We start from the raw sequence: 18,930 nt of genomic DNA on the forward strand, positions 1-18,930 counted from the left end.
TTGTGGATCATGGTGTGTGTGTTTGTGGATTTTAAATATATTTGTGAGTTGGGTTTCACATTTGTGGATCGTGTTATGTGTTTACAGATTGTACTATCTATTTGTGAATCATAATCTGTCCATTTACAGCTGATCTGACACCATTTTACCCCCATAGAATTATCTCCACCCAAGTGACACCCAAGCATTTTCTCCCTATTCTTCTTTCTTCCACTTTATCAGGAAGTCACTGTCTTTATTTATCCCCTTTGTTCTTCTGTCCTTGTGTTTATTGTCATCAAATACTCACTCTCACATTCAATATTTTCAGGGATGCAAACTAATCACCTTGAGGTGGCCGTCACCTTTTTGATCCCAAAATAGGGCACTTAAGTGAATGATTTCTGAGTGGTTTTGTGTCTGCCCTGGTATCTGTCACCTTTTTCACTATATGAGTTGCATACCTGATTTTATTATCAAGTTTGAACCACTGAGAAACACTAACCAGCCTCATGCACACGCAATTTCACGTGTGGAATCAAACCGTGTGCTGAGGGCAAAAACTTACTGTATTCGCTATACAGACCAGTTACCCTAAAGGGCGTTCATAGAATACAAAGTTGTTAGTATTTGCCTGGTTTACTGTGCTACACTCTGTTCACCAGTAGAGGCAGTATATCTCATCTCATATGAAGCATGATGAAGCTTCGAGTAGTCAACCCATTTTCAGCACGATTGGCTGTAAAGCTTCAATGCTTGTGTGCAATGTGCATGGAAGGAGAGTTTGAGTTGTTACGTGTTTGTGTGTGTGTGTGTGTGTGTGTGTGTGTGTGTGGGGTTCTGTCAGTGGAGGGATATGATGTGTGTGTGTGTGTGTGTGTGTTTGTGTGTGTGTGTGTGTGTGTGTGTGTGTGTGTGTGTGTGTGTGTGTGTGTGTGTGTGTGTGTGTGTGTGTGTGTGTGTGTGTGTGTGTGCATGCATGTACCTGGTTGCAATGTATGAGTGTTCTCAAGTGTATGTCTGTAACTGGATGTTATTGTCATGAGTGTGTGTGTGTGTGTTGTGTTATGTGTATGCATCCCATGTGTACAACCTTTCCACAGTAGGCTAGGCTACCACATTTCCATTATGTGTGTGTGTGTGTGTGTGTGTGTGTGTGTGTGTGTGTGTGTGTGTGTGTGTGTGTGTGTGTGTGTGTGTGTGTGTGTGTGTGTGTGCATGCATGTACCTGGTTGCAATGTATGAGTGTTCTCAAGTGTATGTCTGTAACTGGATGTTATTGTCATGAGTGTGTGTGTGTGTGTTGTGTTATGTGTATGCATCCCATGTGTACAACCATAGACTGTACATAATACAACCTTTCCACAGTAGGCTAGGCTACCACATTTCCATTATGTGTGTGTGTGTGTGTGTGTGTGTGTGTGTGTGTGTGTGTGTGTGTGTGTGTGTGTGTGTGTGTGTGTGTGTGTGTTTTTATGACCGCATTATGAGTCATTCCCAGCGCCCTGAGACGAGTCATGTCGGCGTGGAGGCTCTCTCTGCTGAATGGCCCCGGTGCCTCCTCATCCTCATCTTCCTCACCCTCCTTGTCCTTCTCCTCGTCTCACGACTCTCTGTTCAATCCCATTTACACATGTCTACCTATTTCCCCCTGTTCTCTCCCTTCTCCTCTCTATCCTTATCCCTAGACCCCCCCCCCCGCCAGAGGCTGGGCAATATATCAATATTATATCAATATCGTAATATGAGACTCGATATGAGACTCGATATCATCTTAGATTTTAGATAGCGTAATATCGTGATATGTCATTTGTGTCGTCCTTTCCTTGTTTTAGGCTGCATTAAAGTAAAGTGATTTTCTGAACTTTACCAGGCTGTTCTAGCTGTTCTATCATTCTTGTTCTTTCCCATCATTATATCCACATTACTGATGACTATAAAAAATTGTGTAAACATTTGGTGAAAGCACCAATAGTCAGGGAGGGAAACCCTGTATGCTTTTTATATTTAAATTTCATCACAATCTTGTTTAATAAAAGTGATGAAATGTGGAATGAAATGTGCCTTTGACATACGACTGAACATGTAGAAAACATCCAGATATACATTGTGTTGCCATTTAGCCCCCCCCCCCCCCCCCCCCCCCACACACACACACACACACACACACACACACACACACACACACACATGGCCGGCTCTTGGCTCCTCCATCTTTTCTCTCTCCCTAATCAATCAGCATCAACTCCTGCCAAGGCTCCTCAGTGGGTAAATCACCTTACATCTCTCACAGCCCTGTCAGAACTCTCCACCCCTTAGCCACGCACACGCACCCACACACACACACACACACACACACACACACACACACACACACACACACACACACACACACACACACACACACACACCTACCTCCAGAGATGCTCTGCTCAATGCCGTGGACCAACATCTCCTCCTAATGTGGCTGTTGACAGGCCGGGGCTTCCACACATTCCCCTTTGTTTAGTTGAGTTTGGTTTGGTTTTGATCGAGGAGGCTTTGGTTAGGTGTTTATCCCAGGGCTTGAAAGGCTCAGAGCTATTCAGCGGAGGAGGGATATATACACACAGAGAGGAGGTGACAGACAAAGGCTTGGATTGGGGGAGAGAGAGCAGGTGAGCTAGAGAGAAAGTTTGCGAATTTGGGGGTGGGAAATCAAGGCCTTGAAGGTTTTTGAAAATATAGACAGATTCAAGATTCAAGATTCAATAGTTTTATTGCCATATCAACCAAAATTGATTGGAATTTGTCTTGGCATGCTCAACAGACAAAACAATCACAGTAACAGACCATGAGAGACAGACAACATCTGACTACATCAGACTACATCTGCTGCAGTGTATAAAAAGTAGGAACATGCAATCAAAAACAACTGCAAAATGCAAAACAGTATGCAATACAGTGTACAGTGCAGGGTAGGCACAGGCGGCTAGTGCAACAAAAAAAGTGCACAATGCATTAAAGTGTCTGGTGCATTAAAAGACCAGGGGGTAAAATTAAGTTGGGGTGGTGAACTGAACTGAGGAGGAGTTAAGGGCCCTCACTGCTTCAGGGTACGAGCTGTTACGCAGACGAGTGGTTCGGCATTTGATGCTGCGTACCCTTCTTCCCGAAGGAAGGGGGGCAAAGAGAGCATTGGCTGGATGGGAGGGGTCCCTTATTATCTTCAGCCCTAGTTTCAATATGCGCTCGTTATAAATATCGCATAATCTCGGCAAATCCTTACCTACGATCTTCGATGCCGTTTTCACGACCCTGTTCAGCTCTTCTCTGTCTTCAGCTGAACAGTTACCAAACCAAACTGTGATAGAGAAGAGAGAGAGACATAAATAGACATGGGTCATTGAAAGTGCTTGTACTGTATTTATATATTTTGTGCAAGCATAGAAATTTAGATTTCTTTTTAACTTAATGTGTAACAGCACAGTTGAGAAGTCTTCACACATTCAAGCCTCTATTTTAAATTGTTGTCTGCGAGTTTCTCTAAAGCCTGCAGGTTCTCATTATAAACATTCTCAGTGTTGTAACAGTAGGTTACCTTGATCCATGTCTCAAACTATGCCATGTTGGGTCCTTGAATTTGAGGGAGTTGGGCATGGAAAGTCCTTGAAAAGTTCTTGAATTTGATGTTAGGTGTGAGAACCCTGGAGAGAGAGAGAGAGAGAGAGAGAGAGAGAGAGAGCAAAGCCCTGCACCCCTCTCTCCTTCCACATCCGACACGGACGTTGGGCCACCTGTGACAACACATCACTTTCCTATACGTTCAGAAATGAGACCAAATTGTTGTTGTGTTTTGATGTTTTCCTCCCCGTTGCCTCACAGTATCGACCATTCACAATGAATGGCAAACAGGTGGACAATAATTCCTCTCTGAGACTTTTGTTTATTGAACCTGAGCCAAATGCTGGCCAGAGGCCATGGTGGTCAGGTCGCACACACACACACACACACGCACACACACACACGCACGCACACACACACACACACACACATGCACGCACGCACACGCACGCACACACGCACGCGCACACGCACACGCGCACGCACACACACACACACACACACACACACACACACACACACACACACAGACTCCCTTGTAATAATAAATTATTTCATTATGTATAGGAATTTAATGGATGAACAGGCCTTGTTGAACAAGCATGTGTGGCTTCATAAAACGAGCCCATGCAGGAAGAAAAAAAATGCAGGCGCTGTTTAAATGTTTGTTTCCAGGTTTTTTGTGTCGAGGTAAATTGCTTTGTTCTGTCAAAAAACCGTCAAAGCTCTGCAGTGCTGGGCAATTTACTCAAAATTAAGAATTAGCTACAGTTACTAGTTACTTCTCTCAAAAAGAAATTGAATTACTTTAGAATTACTGCATAATAAAATGAATTACCGTAAATTCCGCACTATAAGCCGCACCGGAGTATAAGCCGCAGCAGCAAAATTGCCTGTTTGTTACATATATAAGCCGCACCGGACTATAAGCCGCAGGTGTTTTAATATTTTTTTTTTTTTTTTTTAATTGTGTTTTAATGTTTAATTACCATATGTAAGGGTTCATGCACAGAGGGGATTGTCGGGAAAGAGATGGCTGTTTGAGGAAGCTCCCATTTATTAACATTTCAACAAAACAACATAACACAACACCACCTGTGTTTTTTTTTACAGTGCACACAGTGTCCGTGGTGTGGTGAAAAGAGGGCAAGAGAGGAAATTAAAACAGAAGTGGATTTATAGTTAGAAAGAGTGCTAAAAAAGAGAGATTTTTTTTTTTTTTTTTTTGGAAAAAATCCATAGATAAGCCGCACCGTTATATAAGCCGCAGGGCCAAAAAACGGGGAAAAAGCCGCGGCTTATAGTCCGAAATTTACGGTAGTTACTAGGGACTTTTGCATTGCTTTTAAAAGTCTGCTTCAGTTCTCTTATTAATGGACACATTATTTGAGTGTTGCTGTGGCACAGTGGGACAAGACATGGAGTCAAATTGTAACCTATCATTGTACCTGCATGGGATACTTGAACATTTGCTTATTAGGGAGGCTTATTATCTTCTCAAGGTCATTAGCCTCTGGGCTCTGACTGCAGCTGTGTTGTGTGGAGCATTTTTGCTGTGCAGGGAGGCGGTGTCTCTCCTCGGACTAGGTCTGATAAACGGGATAGTCCTAATCGCTATTTTCACATCCCATAGTAACTAGTAACTAGCCTAGTAACGAGTTATTCATTTTGAAAACCTAATTAGTTAGATTATACTGCAAACATTTGTTAAATTAATTAGTTACTCTCAACACTGGATGGATGGGACAGGAATGAGTTTTTTTCACTAATACACCACCCAGTTCAAAGGTGTAATACTATGCTCAACAAAGAAACATTGGATCTTTGTATGATTTGCCTAATAAGTCTATTCAGGACAGAAGAGTCCCCATCAACACTGTACATCACGTGACCCTCTTCTCTGCCTTCCTCCTCCTCCACTAACATGCACTAAACCTTCTCTCCCTGGCTGTTCTACTGTCTGTTCTGTACCAGACACTTCTCTATTATACAGTAAATACTGTATACTCATTTTAGGGACAAAGGGATATTTATTCAGTCTAATGTCAAGATAACCTGACACTGCCAGATGTATTGTTTCACAGAACCATCTGGGAACTAAATCTTAGAAACTATCTGTCTATCATGGGCTAACTTCAACCACAACTTAGGACCGCCTCCTCCTTCCTCGGACGCTGATTATTTCAGTGTTTCGGATTCATAGCAATAGATTAGAACGTGGCAAGATGTATTTGTCGTGTGATCATGATCTCATTCTTGTGCGAATCCAGTTGCCTCGCGAGGCTAATGTCAGGATGCTGTTATGTGGCTTTGGAACTTGCACTCTGTAGGGGACCCACTAGGGGGCCCTCCTGATCTCGTTTGATCAATGTTAGAGTTCTGTCACCAAGAAACCCAGGCGTGATCGTTGAATGGGAGGAAAACACAGCGAGACTGGAGACAAGGACACATTTGACAACAGACAGGTGGATAAGGTTAAGTGCACAGTGTCACATGTTTATTTAAGACTAGCAGACATGAATGGTTATATCAAAGCATTATATTAAAATTGGTACAAGTCAGAAACAACTGAATAAACTCTTAGATACTGATACCCAAAGATGTTCAAGTCAGGCTTCAAACGATCGTTGCAGCAGTGACCAACTATCTCAGAGCAAGATGAAAGCTTAGAGAGAGAAGGATGCTTCAATGAAGTTCGAACCCGAGCTTTTCAGTCAGTTGGTCTTCTGTGATTGGTTATCCTTCTGATTGGTTCACACAGGCCTTTGGGGTGGAGAGTTTAGGAGGAGCCATAAGGAGCAGCCAATCCACTGCAAGGCACACTCCCTCCCTTTCTCCATTGCCCAATAGCCTGACGCTGTGTAGGTGTTTGAGAGAGAGAGATAGTGTGTTTGTGTGTCTGTGTCTCCCATGATGGGGGCTCGTCCAATTGTCTCCACCCTGAGCAGAATGACATCATCGAAACTCATCCTTCGAGTGGACTCCCGAGTTCAGGGATATTTGGCTCTAGTGGGGGGGGCAGACTTTGAGGGTCGGAGCTGGAGGTGTGCTTACTCAGTGCCAGGAAACCAGCTGCTTTCTGCTCTTAACCCACTCCTTCCCTCATTGTCCACCTATGTGTGTATGTGTCATGATGAATGTATATAAAGTGTGCATTATATAAACAATAACATCAACAAACTTGGGAAAACGAGTGAGGCTTGTCAGGCTGTGTATAATGGGCTATAGGCTGACAGGTGTGAGACATTTGTTTCATTTTGGTGACATTAGAGCCAGAGATTTTTCCAGAGAGAATTTTGGATATCCCTTTTTATCACTCCATAAATCCGAAAATACTGTGAACAGGTTTTTAGGAATAAAATGTTATATAAATCAGGCTATGAATGATATATGAATTAACCCCTCTGTAGAAAACCTTCACAATATAAATAGGAATAAAACAGGAACCATTGGTGCATGTAAGTGCTACTGAAGTTGAGATTCAACTGAAGTGGAAACAATGATATATGACTCAAAGGGACGCTATAGTCGTACGACAATTCGTGAGGGTGAGCCAGCTCACCCTCATGTTAACTAGCTAGCCAGCTGTTAGCTACATTAGCTAAGCCCACTGCCTGCTGGCTGTAACCACATTCACCAGCCTCACGGTTCATGCCCACTGAAAGCGATGGGCCTTCGCCCTGTCAAGCACTGCCCTGCTGCTGCAGATTGGTTGGCTGCCTTGCTGTATTTCCGTCTTCAATAGAGAGCCGCAGAAACGAGTCCGGAAATCATCGATGCTAACAGTCCTGGTTCTTCACTGTTTTCGCCTATGGGAGTTTTGAATGGGTTTTTGGCACGATGCTTCTAATAATCTCTCTGGGCAACGCTGGCTTAATCAAACGCGAACCAGTGTTTAGTAATATCATCTTCACACACGAGGACCACTTTTACGAGTTTTGAAGCTTTTACGTGCCGTTAAAAGGGCGGCTAGCTAGCAAACAGCTAAATGAGACTGCACTCTTGAGTCGATGGGGATATATACGTCAATAACGTCACGACTTCAAAGGACGAACACGCAAATTCTCTTTCCCTCACCTGGTTCAGCCCCGTTCAGCCCGGGGTAATCAGTGCACAGCAGCGCACACATCAAACAACGCGTGATTTCTAACCCCACATAGGATAAGCAATAACCACGCCCTGTGGCGCCGGGATTGGCCAGGAGCATTGAAGGTTGGGACTGAAGCACCTGGGGTTTTTCATCTTTTAAAATAAAGATGTTTAAAAAACTATTGCTTGTTACATTTTCAGTGCTGTACCTTTTCTCTGGGTAAGAATTGAGCTTGAAATGAACGATAATGATACATTATATTATATGAGCTATGAACGTGAACACAACACTGTTTATATTATTGCATGTTTTTGTAGATTGTGTACATTGTGTAGATTACAATTATTATGCTTATTATTATTATTACTATGCTAAGGTGACCATAATTCATTTCAATGTCCGCTCTCAATGTCCGCTCTCGAAATCGCTGTCCGTTCTCAAGAACTATTCAGTTGGTTCATGAAATCGCTGGGCTGCGTGCCCTCCAGTGCTGCTCCTGGCCAATCCCGGCGCCACAGGGCGTGGTTATTGCTTATCCTATGTGGGGTTAGAAATCACGCATCAAGCACAGTCCAGGTTGAGTGCTGACGTGACGGGGAAGCCTATGCGACACTGTGTGTAGTTCTGGATTAGCTTAGCACGAGCTTTTTACTTCTAGGGCTCGCATTTACGCTACAAAACTCATGAAAGTGGTCCTCATGTGTGAAGATTATCCGACGGAACTCTGGTTCGCGTTTGATTAAGCTTGCGTTGCCCAGAGACCGTATTTGAAGCATCGCGGCAAAAACCAATTCAAAAATCCCATAGACAGAAACAGTGAAGAACCAGAAAGTCCGGGACTTCCACGTTCTGACTACAAAAATACGTCATCCCTTTGGCTCTCTATTGGTCGATTTCAAAATGGCCCCTCCTCTCGTCGCTGCCGTTCGTCGCTCATCACCTTGCAAAGCATGCTGGGATACCTGGCGTCAGGACATCGCTTGATAGGGCAAAGGCGAGTCCGTGTGGACTGATCGCTGAGTGACTGAGTGACCAAAACGTTCGCTCGTTAACCATTTCGAGTCGCACTCTTTCCAACGGGGGGGCATCAGCTTTGAAATCCGTTGGCCAGTTGTTGATATCTCAGCAATAACGCAGCTATTCCTTGCAGCTAAGCTATGGAGGGAATACTATTTCCGGCGTAACTTGTGCTGTTTTTCCGGGCGTATCACCTTGGTGTATAGCACAGAATCAGATGATGTGTGAGGTGTGTGACCATATAGCAGGCGCTCATAGAAAGTTTGAAATAGAACACAAACCATTCAACTGTAGAAAAACTGACTGGAGGGGGGTTAATTTATTGTATATGTAAAAGAAAAATTAATAAAATTTAATTCAATAAAAATAAAATAAAAAATACTAACCAGAAAAAAAATATTCCTAACCTTAAAAAAACAAAACCTTTTTCCTTCCTCCCACAGTGTAAAGATTTCTTCCGAGCCGGCCGGGGGATTTATGAGGACTTGTGCCGCAGACTGCCTCTCTACCCCTCCGACTTCACAGATGGTAGGCTGGATGTGACTGAAAGTGAATCATCTTCCTTATTAAAGCCCACAGGGGAGCCTCCGCCAGCTCCTCATTTGTCTGTCACACTTTGCCTCAAACACATCTGTGCTGCATCTGTGTGGCATCCAGGGTTCTCCCTGACTCAAATCACCATCTCAGGTGTTTTACTGTTGCCATTGTTCCCATATGGCCAATGTCATTGTAATTTCACAAGTCATCAGACAAGGAGATTGCAAGGACATTGCATATACTGTATACTGTACATTCTATTGCAATCTCGATCTGACTGGAGGATTTTATTGAGTAAGCATATTGTCGTCTTTATCAGAAATTCTCCCCATTCAAATAAAAGCATTCCTACAACTTGAACTTAAGTTAAGTTCTTTTTCGAAAGAGAAACATATTTTTGAATGTTGTGTTGTTCTGATGACAGATATGACCTCGTGAATTCAGCAAATTAAGAATATATCATGAAAAAGTAATTGAAACGGAATTGTTAGTCAACAAAAACCCACAGAACACATTAGTTGATGGATTACAAAAATTATGATTGAGCAGAGTAGAGACAAGTAGAGTCAGGTAGAGCAGAGTAGAGACAAGTAGAATCAGGTAGAGTAGAGCGAGTAGAGTACAAAACGGAAACAAATTATCGTGATTTTTAAAGGGCAGTAGGTAATGTATGTCATTGTAAAATATACAATGTATGTATACAATACATACATAATGTATGCTCCATATTCTTAATGATAAAAGTTTCCTCCCTAAAATGCATGTACATTTATTTAAATTTTTATAATAGACTCTTGATGTTTCCATCTTTGTTTTAAATGAGAGTGAGTTGCACTTCCTCCACAACTGAATGAATAGGAATGTGACTCAGGTGTTTGTGTTTGGCTCCCCTCAGGTGTGATTGGCAGTAATAAAACCCTGCTGAAGTACATGACCACAGCCATCTTCCTCTACATCGCCATCCTCCTCCCCGCCATCGCTTTCGGCTCCCTCAATGACGAGAGCACGCGCGGCGAGATCGGTACCAACACACCTTCAAACGTACACACACACCTCAAAATGTGCCTGCTCTATTTCCCACTGTGGTGGGAATTGAGAAGGAACTCAGGAATAAAACACAATTTTTTGAAAGGAAAAAAGTTGAAACCAGTTTGACTGGAACTTAGCTGTATAATATAGTTGTTGTGCAATCGAATAGCTCATGAAAACTACCTTACACTTTTCAAATGTTTTGGCTAATAATAACATTCCCAATGTGAATACGGAAGAGAACAGAACTCAACAGACACAATCACATAGTCAGTCAGTCAGTCAGTCACATACAGTAATCGCTCACGTAGGCATAAATGATATACCGTAGTAGACATAATATATCCACGAACACATACATGTAAATCAATACACACAAGTGTTTCCTCCTGTTTGAGCGCTGTGTGTCTGCCCTCTCTCCCCAGACGTCCGGAAGACCATCGTGGGCCAGAGCATCGGAGGGGTCATCTACTCGCTGTTCGCCGGCTCTCCTCTAGTCATCCCTCTAACCACCGCTCCCCTCGCTATCTTCATCAGCGGTAGGTCTTCCTCAGCTCAGTTCAGCTCAGCCGCAGCAAAATATACTTATCTCCTTACAGTTTCTGCCGACGGGCGATTTGGAAAGGGAGGGGAGGAGAGAGGGGGAGTTGGGGTGCTAAGAAGATTATGTCAAAATCCAGAGAAGGAGGCACCCGACCATGTATAACAGCAGCCAGAGAGTCTTGTGTCCTCGCCTGCTCTGTCTCGCTTAGCAGAAAACAGCACCATTTGACGGATTTATTTTGTGGGAGTAGTTTATTCACACATAGGGACATAATGAGTTTTTATGCTGCGCTCAGGTAAAAAGCACATACAGTATCAATACTTTGTTTTTTGTCACTAATGAAGAAAGGAATGTTCTTTTTCTCACTGATGCCCTCATATTTTTTTTATTATAATAGTGTTTCACAGGTTTCAAAGGCCCAACTGTGATGAAACTAACTCATCACATACTGTATGTTATGTAAACCTTCAGTTCAAGAGGAAGAAAAATAGCTAAATGAGTGTTACGTGGTTTTCACCCAGCAGCAGCGTTTTGTTGTCTGGAATTTAAATGATCTTGACTGCTGCAAGCTGTGGAATTGGGCAGCGATGAGGCAAAGTGATCCCTCCGATGCCAAGATGTCGTTTTAATACCATAGCTGTTTGTTAGGACTGTGGTGCATTGATCTTTGAAGTCAATGGGATAGAGTTGTGCTGAGCACATTCTCCTGGGGCTCATTACAGTACATTAGCAGCAGTCTTCGTCTGAGCAGAACAATGGCTTGTTTGTAAACTTATAACTCATCTGCACACAGATACAGTATATTAAGGATTACAACTAAATTGTGATGGTTTTGGCAAACCCATTACAATTCCTTTGTTCTTAGGCTTGAAAGAAGTGTAATTACTTTTTTTCCCTTTCTTTTGAATGTTTTAGACTACCGTAATTATTTTGTTTAAAATCAATCACTGCCATAGCTGATGTTCTGGCAAGGATCAGAAAGATCTTCCTCATTTACTCACTTCAATCACAGTAGTATCCAAAATAATTTACATTCTTCTGGTTATTTTATTGTCATTTCAGTTTATATTTTTTAAAGAAGACAAATTAGTATCATTACCATTGGTCCTAATCAGCCTACTTGTATTGTTTATTTTATTTTATTTTATTTTATTTATGAAGTCAACATGGATTGGTCTCCTTCTGTTGGTTCATTTGTTTTTGTCCATACGTCACACACGATTTCTCAGAGACCACTGATCGGATTTTGACAAAGCAATTATACTGTATGTCAAAACAAGGTGACATATTAGTTACTGATTGACCCAGAGGGGATCTACATCACTGCTGGGGGACGACCTCATGTCTCATGTCATGTCTGTCCAACTCCGTTCACTTCTATCAATTTTTAACTCATTCCCCGCCAGAGTTTTAAAGGAAAAGTCGCCAGCCACCGCCAGGGTTTGTGAGCATTTTCAGTGATTTCCACGACCCACAGAATATTTTCTTCTATGAGTATGTAAACAGAGAATATCCCAAAAGACAGAACAAAGCCTCTACTTTCATGGGGGGGAAAAGTTTGTTTCTGCCTTCTTCCGTTCTTTAGTTATCGACACTTGAATGTAGGTCGTTTTCACTGAAAACGTGCGTCTCTCACCAGGAAGCTGAGATACATGCCTTTTTGTGCAGCGAAGCGAGTGAGAAATTCACCCCACACGGAGAGCACACCGGGGTGGGTCACACTCTCATGTTCTCCATGGGGCGGGTGCTTCCTGGTACTCGATGTGTGGAGGTCTGGGAGCATATTTGATGGCTGAAATTTACACTATGTGAGGGTTCACAAAGTGGATGACTGATCTAACTGACAGGAGCAGTGATTGATGTGCGTTTACCAGTTTATTGTGAAAGAAATCATTCCGTGTTGAGTGACTGTCACGAGCCCGTGTGACAACGCGTCCAGCCCGGGGGAAACAACTCCTTGCACCGCTTTGAGGCACCAGGCTGGATGTGTTTTGAGCTTCCTCCATGAAGGGAGATCGATGCTGAGAACGCTGGCTGGTTTTGTGGGAAAAAAACCTCTGGCTTGCAGACGACTACACGAGTATGGTAAGTAAGCACTTCATAAGGTGGCCAAGAGCGCCATCTATCACATGACGGTGAAAACGCCTATTGATGTCCCCTGACGTCAATGGCGGGGAAGTGTTGTCTCTTAAATGACGTTCCGAGACGCCAATGGCGGAGAATGAGTTAATGACACCCATTCGTTGTCCGGATGTGTCCGACTCCGGCAGATTTTAATACGTTTTGACGGACAGAAAGTTCAACCCAGTTGGACTTTTTCTGGACGGACGTATTCGTCACCCTCCGTTTAGTCAATCATAGTCGAGTTCCAAGGTTTGTTTTGGAAAAAATGGCGGAGAGCTTGGAGGAGGCGATAATTAATCCAGTGTGCACCATCCCGTTGTTGCACGGCGTGACATCAAAGGATTACAAAAACAAAGGTAAAAGTGAGAAATGGTCTTGGACCGGTGCTATTCCCCGTACCGGGCTCTCAGCAAGTTAATGCTATGGACCCACTGACAGGGACGAGTCTGTTTCTTCTTCTTTTTTATGAAGCAAAGCAAAGCCTTTGTCACATCCATGATTTCTCTCTGCTGCATGCTAGAACAAAGGCTACTCAATGTAATAACCCATGAATAATTCTGTCGTTATCCAATGAATCAGTGTAGCCGTAGCCTTATTGTTGCAAGAGAAGTACAACAGTCACTCACAACTGCTGCACACCACAACTCTTCTCAAGTTGTTGGTGCATAATGTTAGATCAGTATCAGTGGTTGACAGCATCTCACATGGCTAATGGTGTGTGTGTGTGTGTGTGTGTGTGTGTGTGTGTGTGTGTGTGTGTGTGTGTGTGTGCGTGCGTGCGTGCACGCGTGCGTGCGTGTGTGTTTTTGCAGTGATCCGAGGAATCTGTGATGACTACAACCTGGACTTCCCAGCCTTCTACGCCTGTATCGGCCTGTGGAACTGCCTCTTCCTCATCCTGGGAGGGATCTTCAATCTCAGCCTACTTATGAAGCTCTTCAAAAGGTGCGTTTCACATGTTTCTCTTTTTTCTATCATTTTATATGTAGAAAAGTCACAGTGTTTTTGTTCTCAGTTTACAACAATGTTTTGAACATCTGGATTCCATTTTATCTTTAGTTGACAATAAACACGCTCTTCATTTGAGTGACGCTGCTGTTTTTGCAGGTCAACAGAGGAAGTCATTGCTCTGTTCATCTCCATCGCGTTTGTGGTGGATGCAGTCAAAGGCACAGTGAAAAGTAAGTTGCCGAGCTAGCGAGCCTGCACAGCGGGCGAGCCTAGGAATCGAGCGCGCGTGGCGCGCGCAATGCCTATAGTATATAAAATTTGGGCTGTTTCAAGTTCTGTGTTCGGCCACAGCTATGCCGTTCGATCGGGCTGAAACCTTCAGGGTGTGTAAAGGGGGAGCCAGATTTTTTAATTAGACTAATTAGCTAATGATGTGATGTCATCAGTGATGATGTCATCAGTGATGATGTGTCATCAGTGATGATGTGTCATCAGTGATGATGTCAAAAGTGATGTCATAAGGGTGCGCGCACAGACACACACACACACACACACACACGCACACACACACACACAAGGAGGCATTGTGACAAGACTGATGATCAGTGATGTTACACTGTTACACACACACAAGAAGGCATTGTGACAAGACTGATTAGTGATGTCATAGGGCAAACACACACACACACACACACACACACACACACACACACACACAGATGATGTCATCAGTGATATAATGGGGCACACACACACAAGGTGGCATTGTGACATCACTGATGCAATAACATTTAGTGAGCAACACACACACACACACACACCCGTGTGCGCCAATAGGGCAGGTGAGGCCACGTAGCAGCCGAGCTGCGGGCGAAGCCGCGCAGCCCCCGAATATTATACAAATGAATATGTAAAAACAGACAGCATAATGTAATTTATTTTGAATGTGATGTTTTCCTATTTTGGAGTTTGCCTGTGCAGTAGTTCAATTTCTTGAAGCCATTTGTAAAATACGCTCCGAGCTCACATGCCATTACCACAACACTAATGTATGCCATTTTGTGGACACTTTTATCCAAACCGTTTTCCAGTGCCATAAGTGAATACATTTGTGGAGTGTTTTCAGTCTCCTGCACAACTTTATTTCCCCCTTAACTTTCTCCTAGTTTGAGGAGGGCTGGAGAGCCACACTTAGAAAGTGTCACGTTTTTGAGACACATTTTTATTTGAGTGGGAACTCTTTTATGCAAGATAGCGCCCCCTTGCTATTCAAATGGTAGGAGAAACACTGCTTATATAGAGTTTGGGGGTGAAGCTTGCTAACTCAACAATGTGGATGTGGTGCCAGTCTTTCACAGGTACTACCACGCCCCAACGCTGTCTAACGGGAGCGTGGAGGCCTTCCAGCAGCTCCGCGGCAGGGGAGACGTGCTGGGGGGCAACAGGAGCGAGATGGTAGCCGACTTGGCGCTCAACACCTTCCCAGAATCCCTCATCCAGTGCACTCGAGAGAGGCCTGTCCTCTGCCTGCTGCTCATGCTGGGGACACTGTGGATGGGCTACACCCTCTACCAGTTTAAAAGGAGGTACTGTACGGGCAGCACTGCAGCACTCTTTCAGATAAATCAATCAATAAAGTTTCAATTGGGTTGGGAATAATGCTGAGTAGGGACTTTACTCTGATGATTGTCAGGAGTGACAGAACTTGCAAGGCAAATTTTAGGTTAATTTCATACACAAGATAAATACTATGTGCTTCCCATAAAACAGAGAAAATACATAAAATGAAAGAAAGATATTGAGCAGTCACTCTCACATTGCTTGCAGGAACCTTCCAGAGAATCCAGACTGGCTCTTACAAAAGCTCCCTTTTAGTCAAAGCTTCTGTTCCAGCCTGTGATTTAATAAGCATTAATATTCTACTTCTGATTGCTCCGAGTAATCAAATCAACCTCAAAGCCGGATTCAATTGTGTAAGCAAAGGGCGGACCGAGGTATTTAAGTAGTGTCAGGATTGCAGCCATTGTCCTTGTCTTGCCTACAGTAATTGTATTCCTCTATTATTTGTCTCTGCTTCCCCCCTCCTCTCTTTCAGTCCGTTCCTGCATGCCAAAGTGAGGGAGGTGCTGTCGGACTGCGCCCTGCCCATCTCCGTGCTCATGTTCTCCTTCATCGGCTCCTACCTGTTCAATGACATTGAGCGTTAGTGTTATTTATTGTTTCACTGGAGAGTTAAGGTTACAGACTGCTGCATTTAAGTTTTTCAGGCAAAGACAAAACTATATTGCTATTCGAAATATGAGCTATTGGCTCACATGAAATGTGACCACGTCCATCCTTGTACCGTTTGTTACAATTGCTTCACTCAGTTTTCACAGCAGAGATCCACTGTGAAAATCTCTTAAGGCAAAATGCTTTACTTCTGATTGTGGGATAAAAACCCATATAGTATCCAAAATTAAAACAGCTTTGTCAGTTAGGTAGTACATTTAGAAAATAATATTCTAACATCAGAACATTGGTTAGTTATTGCTGCATTTTAAAATAAGATTATCGTGGTCAAATAATGCTGTCAGACAAACAACCAACTAAACAGAATACGCAAAGGCAAATTTCGAGTATTTATATTATTAGTTATTACAATATTTAGAATTACTGTTTATATAGTAATCATTCCCTGTGATATTTTGGATTTCTGGATTTAATACATTAAATAGCTACGTAGTCTACAAGTAATGTAAAATACAGTGACATTTCTGTAGCAAAACAATAGTGTAAGTGGCCTCTGTTTGGCCAACTGTCATTTTGTGTGACAGCACTGTTTGGTTTACATTTACATTTTATGCATTTAGCTGATTCTTGTCCAGAGCTGTTGAAGGGATTGAACCTGTGACCCATACATTTACTGGACTTACTACGTTACCCTTATTTGGTGCCTTTATTGTCTAGTTATACTCTTTGATCGAAGCAGAGGCCAAAACAATAATAATAATTTTTATCTTCTATTGTTCAGCATATTTTTTAAATCCCCATTCATGGTTGTCTGGGGTAGCAACTGTTCTTCATGGTTGTCTGGGGTAGCAGCTGTTCTTCATGGTTGTCTGGGGTAGCAACTGTTCTTCATGGTTGTCAGGGGTAGCAACTGTTCTTCATGGTTGTCAGGGGTAGCAGCTGTTCTTCATGGTTGTCAGGGGTAGCAGCTGTTCTTCATGGTTGTCTGGGGTAGCAACTGTTCTTCATGGTTGTCTGGGGTAGCAGCTGTTCTTCATGGTTGTCTGGGGTAGCAGCTGATCTTCATGGTTGTCTGGGGTAGCAACTGTTCTTCATGGTTGTCTGGGGTAGCAGCTGTTCTTCATGGTTGTCTGGGGTAGCAGCTGATCTTCATGGTTGTCTGGGGTAGCAACTGTTCTTCATGGTTGTCTGGGGTAGCAGCTGTTCTTCATGGTTGTCTGGGGTAGCAGCTGATCTTCATGGTTGTCTGGGGTAGCAACTGTTCTTCATGGTTGTCTGGGGTAGCAGCTGTTCTTCATGGTTGTCAGGGGTAGCAACTGTTCTTCATGGTTGTCTGGGGTAGCAGCTGATCTTCATGTCAAATGTCTCTAGTTTTGTAAGCAAATGTTATCTAATATTTAATCTAATATCTACTTTAAGTTATCTATAACTTACTTACATAACTACTCTAAGACCAACAGTCGTAAGAGTAGGGTTGCCACATTTTCAAAATGGTGGATGTACCCTTGTTGAATGAAACTCAATTCCACATCATAGTTGTCATCTTTTCTTTTTCTTCATTAGTTCCAGTCTTCAAAGTTCATGACCGGCCCATCTTCAACTTGGCTCCGTTTGAACGTCTCTCAGCCATGAATGTTGTGAGCGCCATGGGCCTCGGCTTCCTCCTGGCCCTCCTCATCTTCATCGACCAGAACATTGTCGTCTCGCTGACCAACGCACCAGAGAACAGGTAGCGTCAAAGATGACTTGACACACAGTAATGAATGGCAGTGTTTTATACTGTAAGCATCATATTTGGGCACAACAAATCTTTGCATGTCAGGACCCCTAAATAGATCTCATGATGTATTTCTTATTAGATGTGATTTAGTTCCGAATTGTAAAACTGTCTATATTGTAGGTGGTATGTAATAGTAAGAGTGATGAATAGTATGATCAGAATACCTTAATTTTCTCATTGAGCTACAGTACCTTCTAGTGAATGAACACATTTCTAGTGAATGCCTGTATTTCACTGCTTTCACTCGTTGTTGTCTGGTTGTTAATCAGCTGCTGTCATAGTGTTTGATTAGAAGTCAACCTGCCGTCTCATGGGACTTGATAACACGTTTGAAGACCATTGACTTGCATGTAAACGGTTCCTCTGACCCTTCAACAAGCCATCAAGGACCTTTGGGGGTCCACTTACCCTAGTTAAAGATCTGCTGCAACAGGACATTTGTCCATGTGTTGGGAAGGGAGAAATCAAACCTTCATGGTCACGAGGCTTTTACCCTGTATTTCTAACTCTGTGTGGACACACTCATTTGGACCTCATGAGTCCCCCACAGATGAAGCCTCTACCAGCCCTACAGTGAAAATCTATGATGTGGGAATTTAACCCCTCATCTTCTAAATTTGTTGGGCACAGACTAATAGACCCTTGTCACGGGGGCATTTTGTGTCAAAAAGGCAGAGTAAACACAGGTTCAAGCAAAACACCTCATTAGTGTTTTGCTTCCACTTGTGTTTATTCTGCCTTTTCGACTAAAATGGCCCCTGTGAAAAGAGTCCATTGGATCTAAATGTCTGTTTCACATGAGGGGAAAAATGCCATAACTGTGCGTTCACACAGTGGTGATTTTCAGATATTCTCGTGACAAGATTGCATACAAAGTCGATGCAAACGCGCGAGTAAATGAGAACATTAAAAAAACAGTGCTATTTAAAGAGTGTCCATCTTCAACTTTACTTGTAACTTAGGCTACATCCTCACAATAACATTTGCATGAATGGAGCAAAATAAACTATCTACACATGGGTTTAAGCACCATCTCAGAAAGGA

General features: G+C 43.0%; 1 protein-coding gene across 2 annotated transcripts in view; it reads left to right on the forward strand.

Annotated features, from left to right (window-relative positions):
• The window catches only part of slc4a11 (solute carrier family 4 member 11), a 170,123-nt gene that overhangs the window by 126,130 nt on the left and 25,063 nt on the right, over window positions 1-18,930 (forward strand). For both annotated transcript variants that reach the window (XM_083634026.1, XM_083634027.1), the window contains exons 9-16: window positions 9,133-9,217; window positions 10,122-10,247; window positions 10,681-10,794; window positions 13,736-13,868; window positions 14,031-14,104; window positions 15,223-15,460; window positions 15,970-16,076; window positions 17,670-17,835. In XM_083634026.1, the coding sequence (XP_083490152.1) occupies window positions 9,133-9,217; window positions 10,122-10,247; window positions 10,681-10,794; window positions 13,736-13,868; window positions 14,031-14,104; window positions 15,223-15,460; window positions 15,970-16,076; window positions 17,670-17,835 (1,043 nt within the window). The remainder of the gene's footprint in view (window positions 1-9,132; window positions 9,218-10,121; window positions 10,248-10,680; window positions 10,795-13,735; window positions 13,869-14,030; window positions 14,105-15,222; window positions 15,461-15,969; window positions 16,077-17,669; window positions 17,836-18,930) is intronic.

The sequence above is a fragment of the Poromitra crassiceps genome (genome assembly GCF_964638095.1).
Source record: "Poromitra crassiceps genome assembly, chromosome: 3".
In the NCBI taxonomy this organism is placed as follows: domain Eukaryota; kingdom Metazoa; phylum Chordata; class Actinopteri; order Beryciformes; family Melamphaidae; genus Poromitra; species Poromitra crassiceps.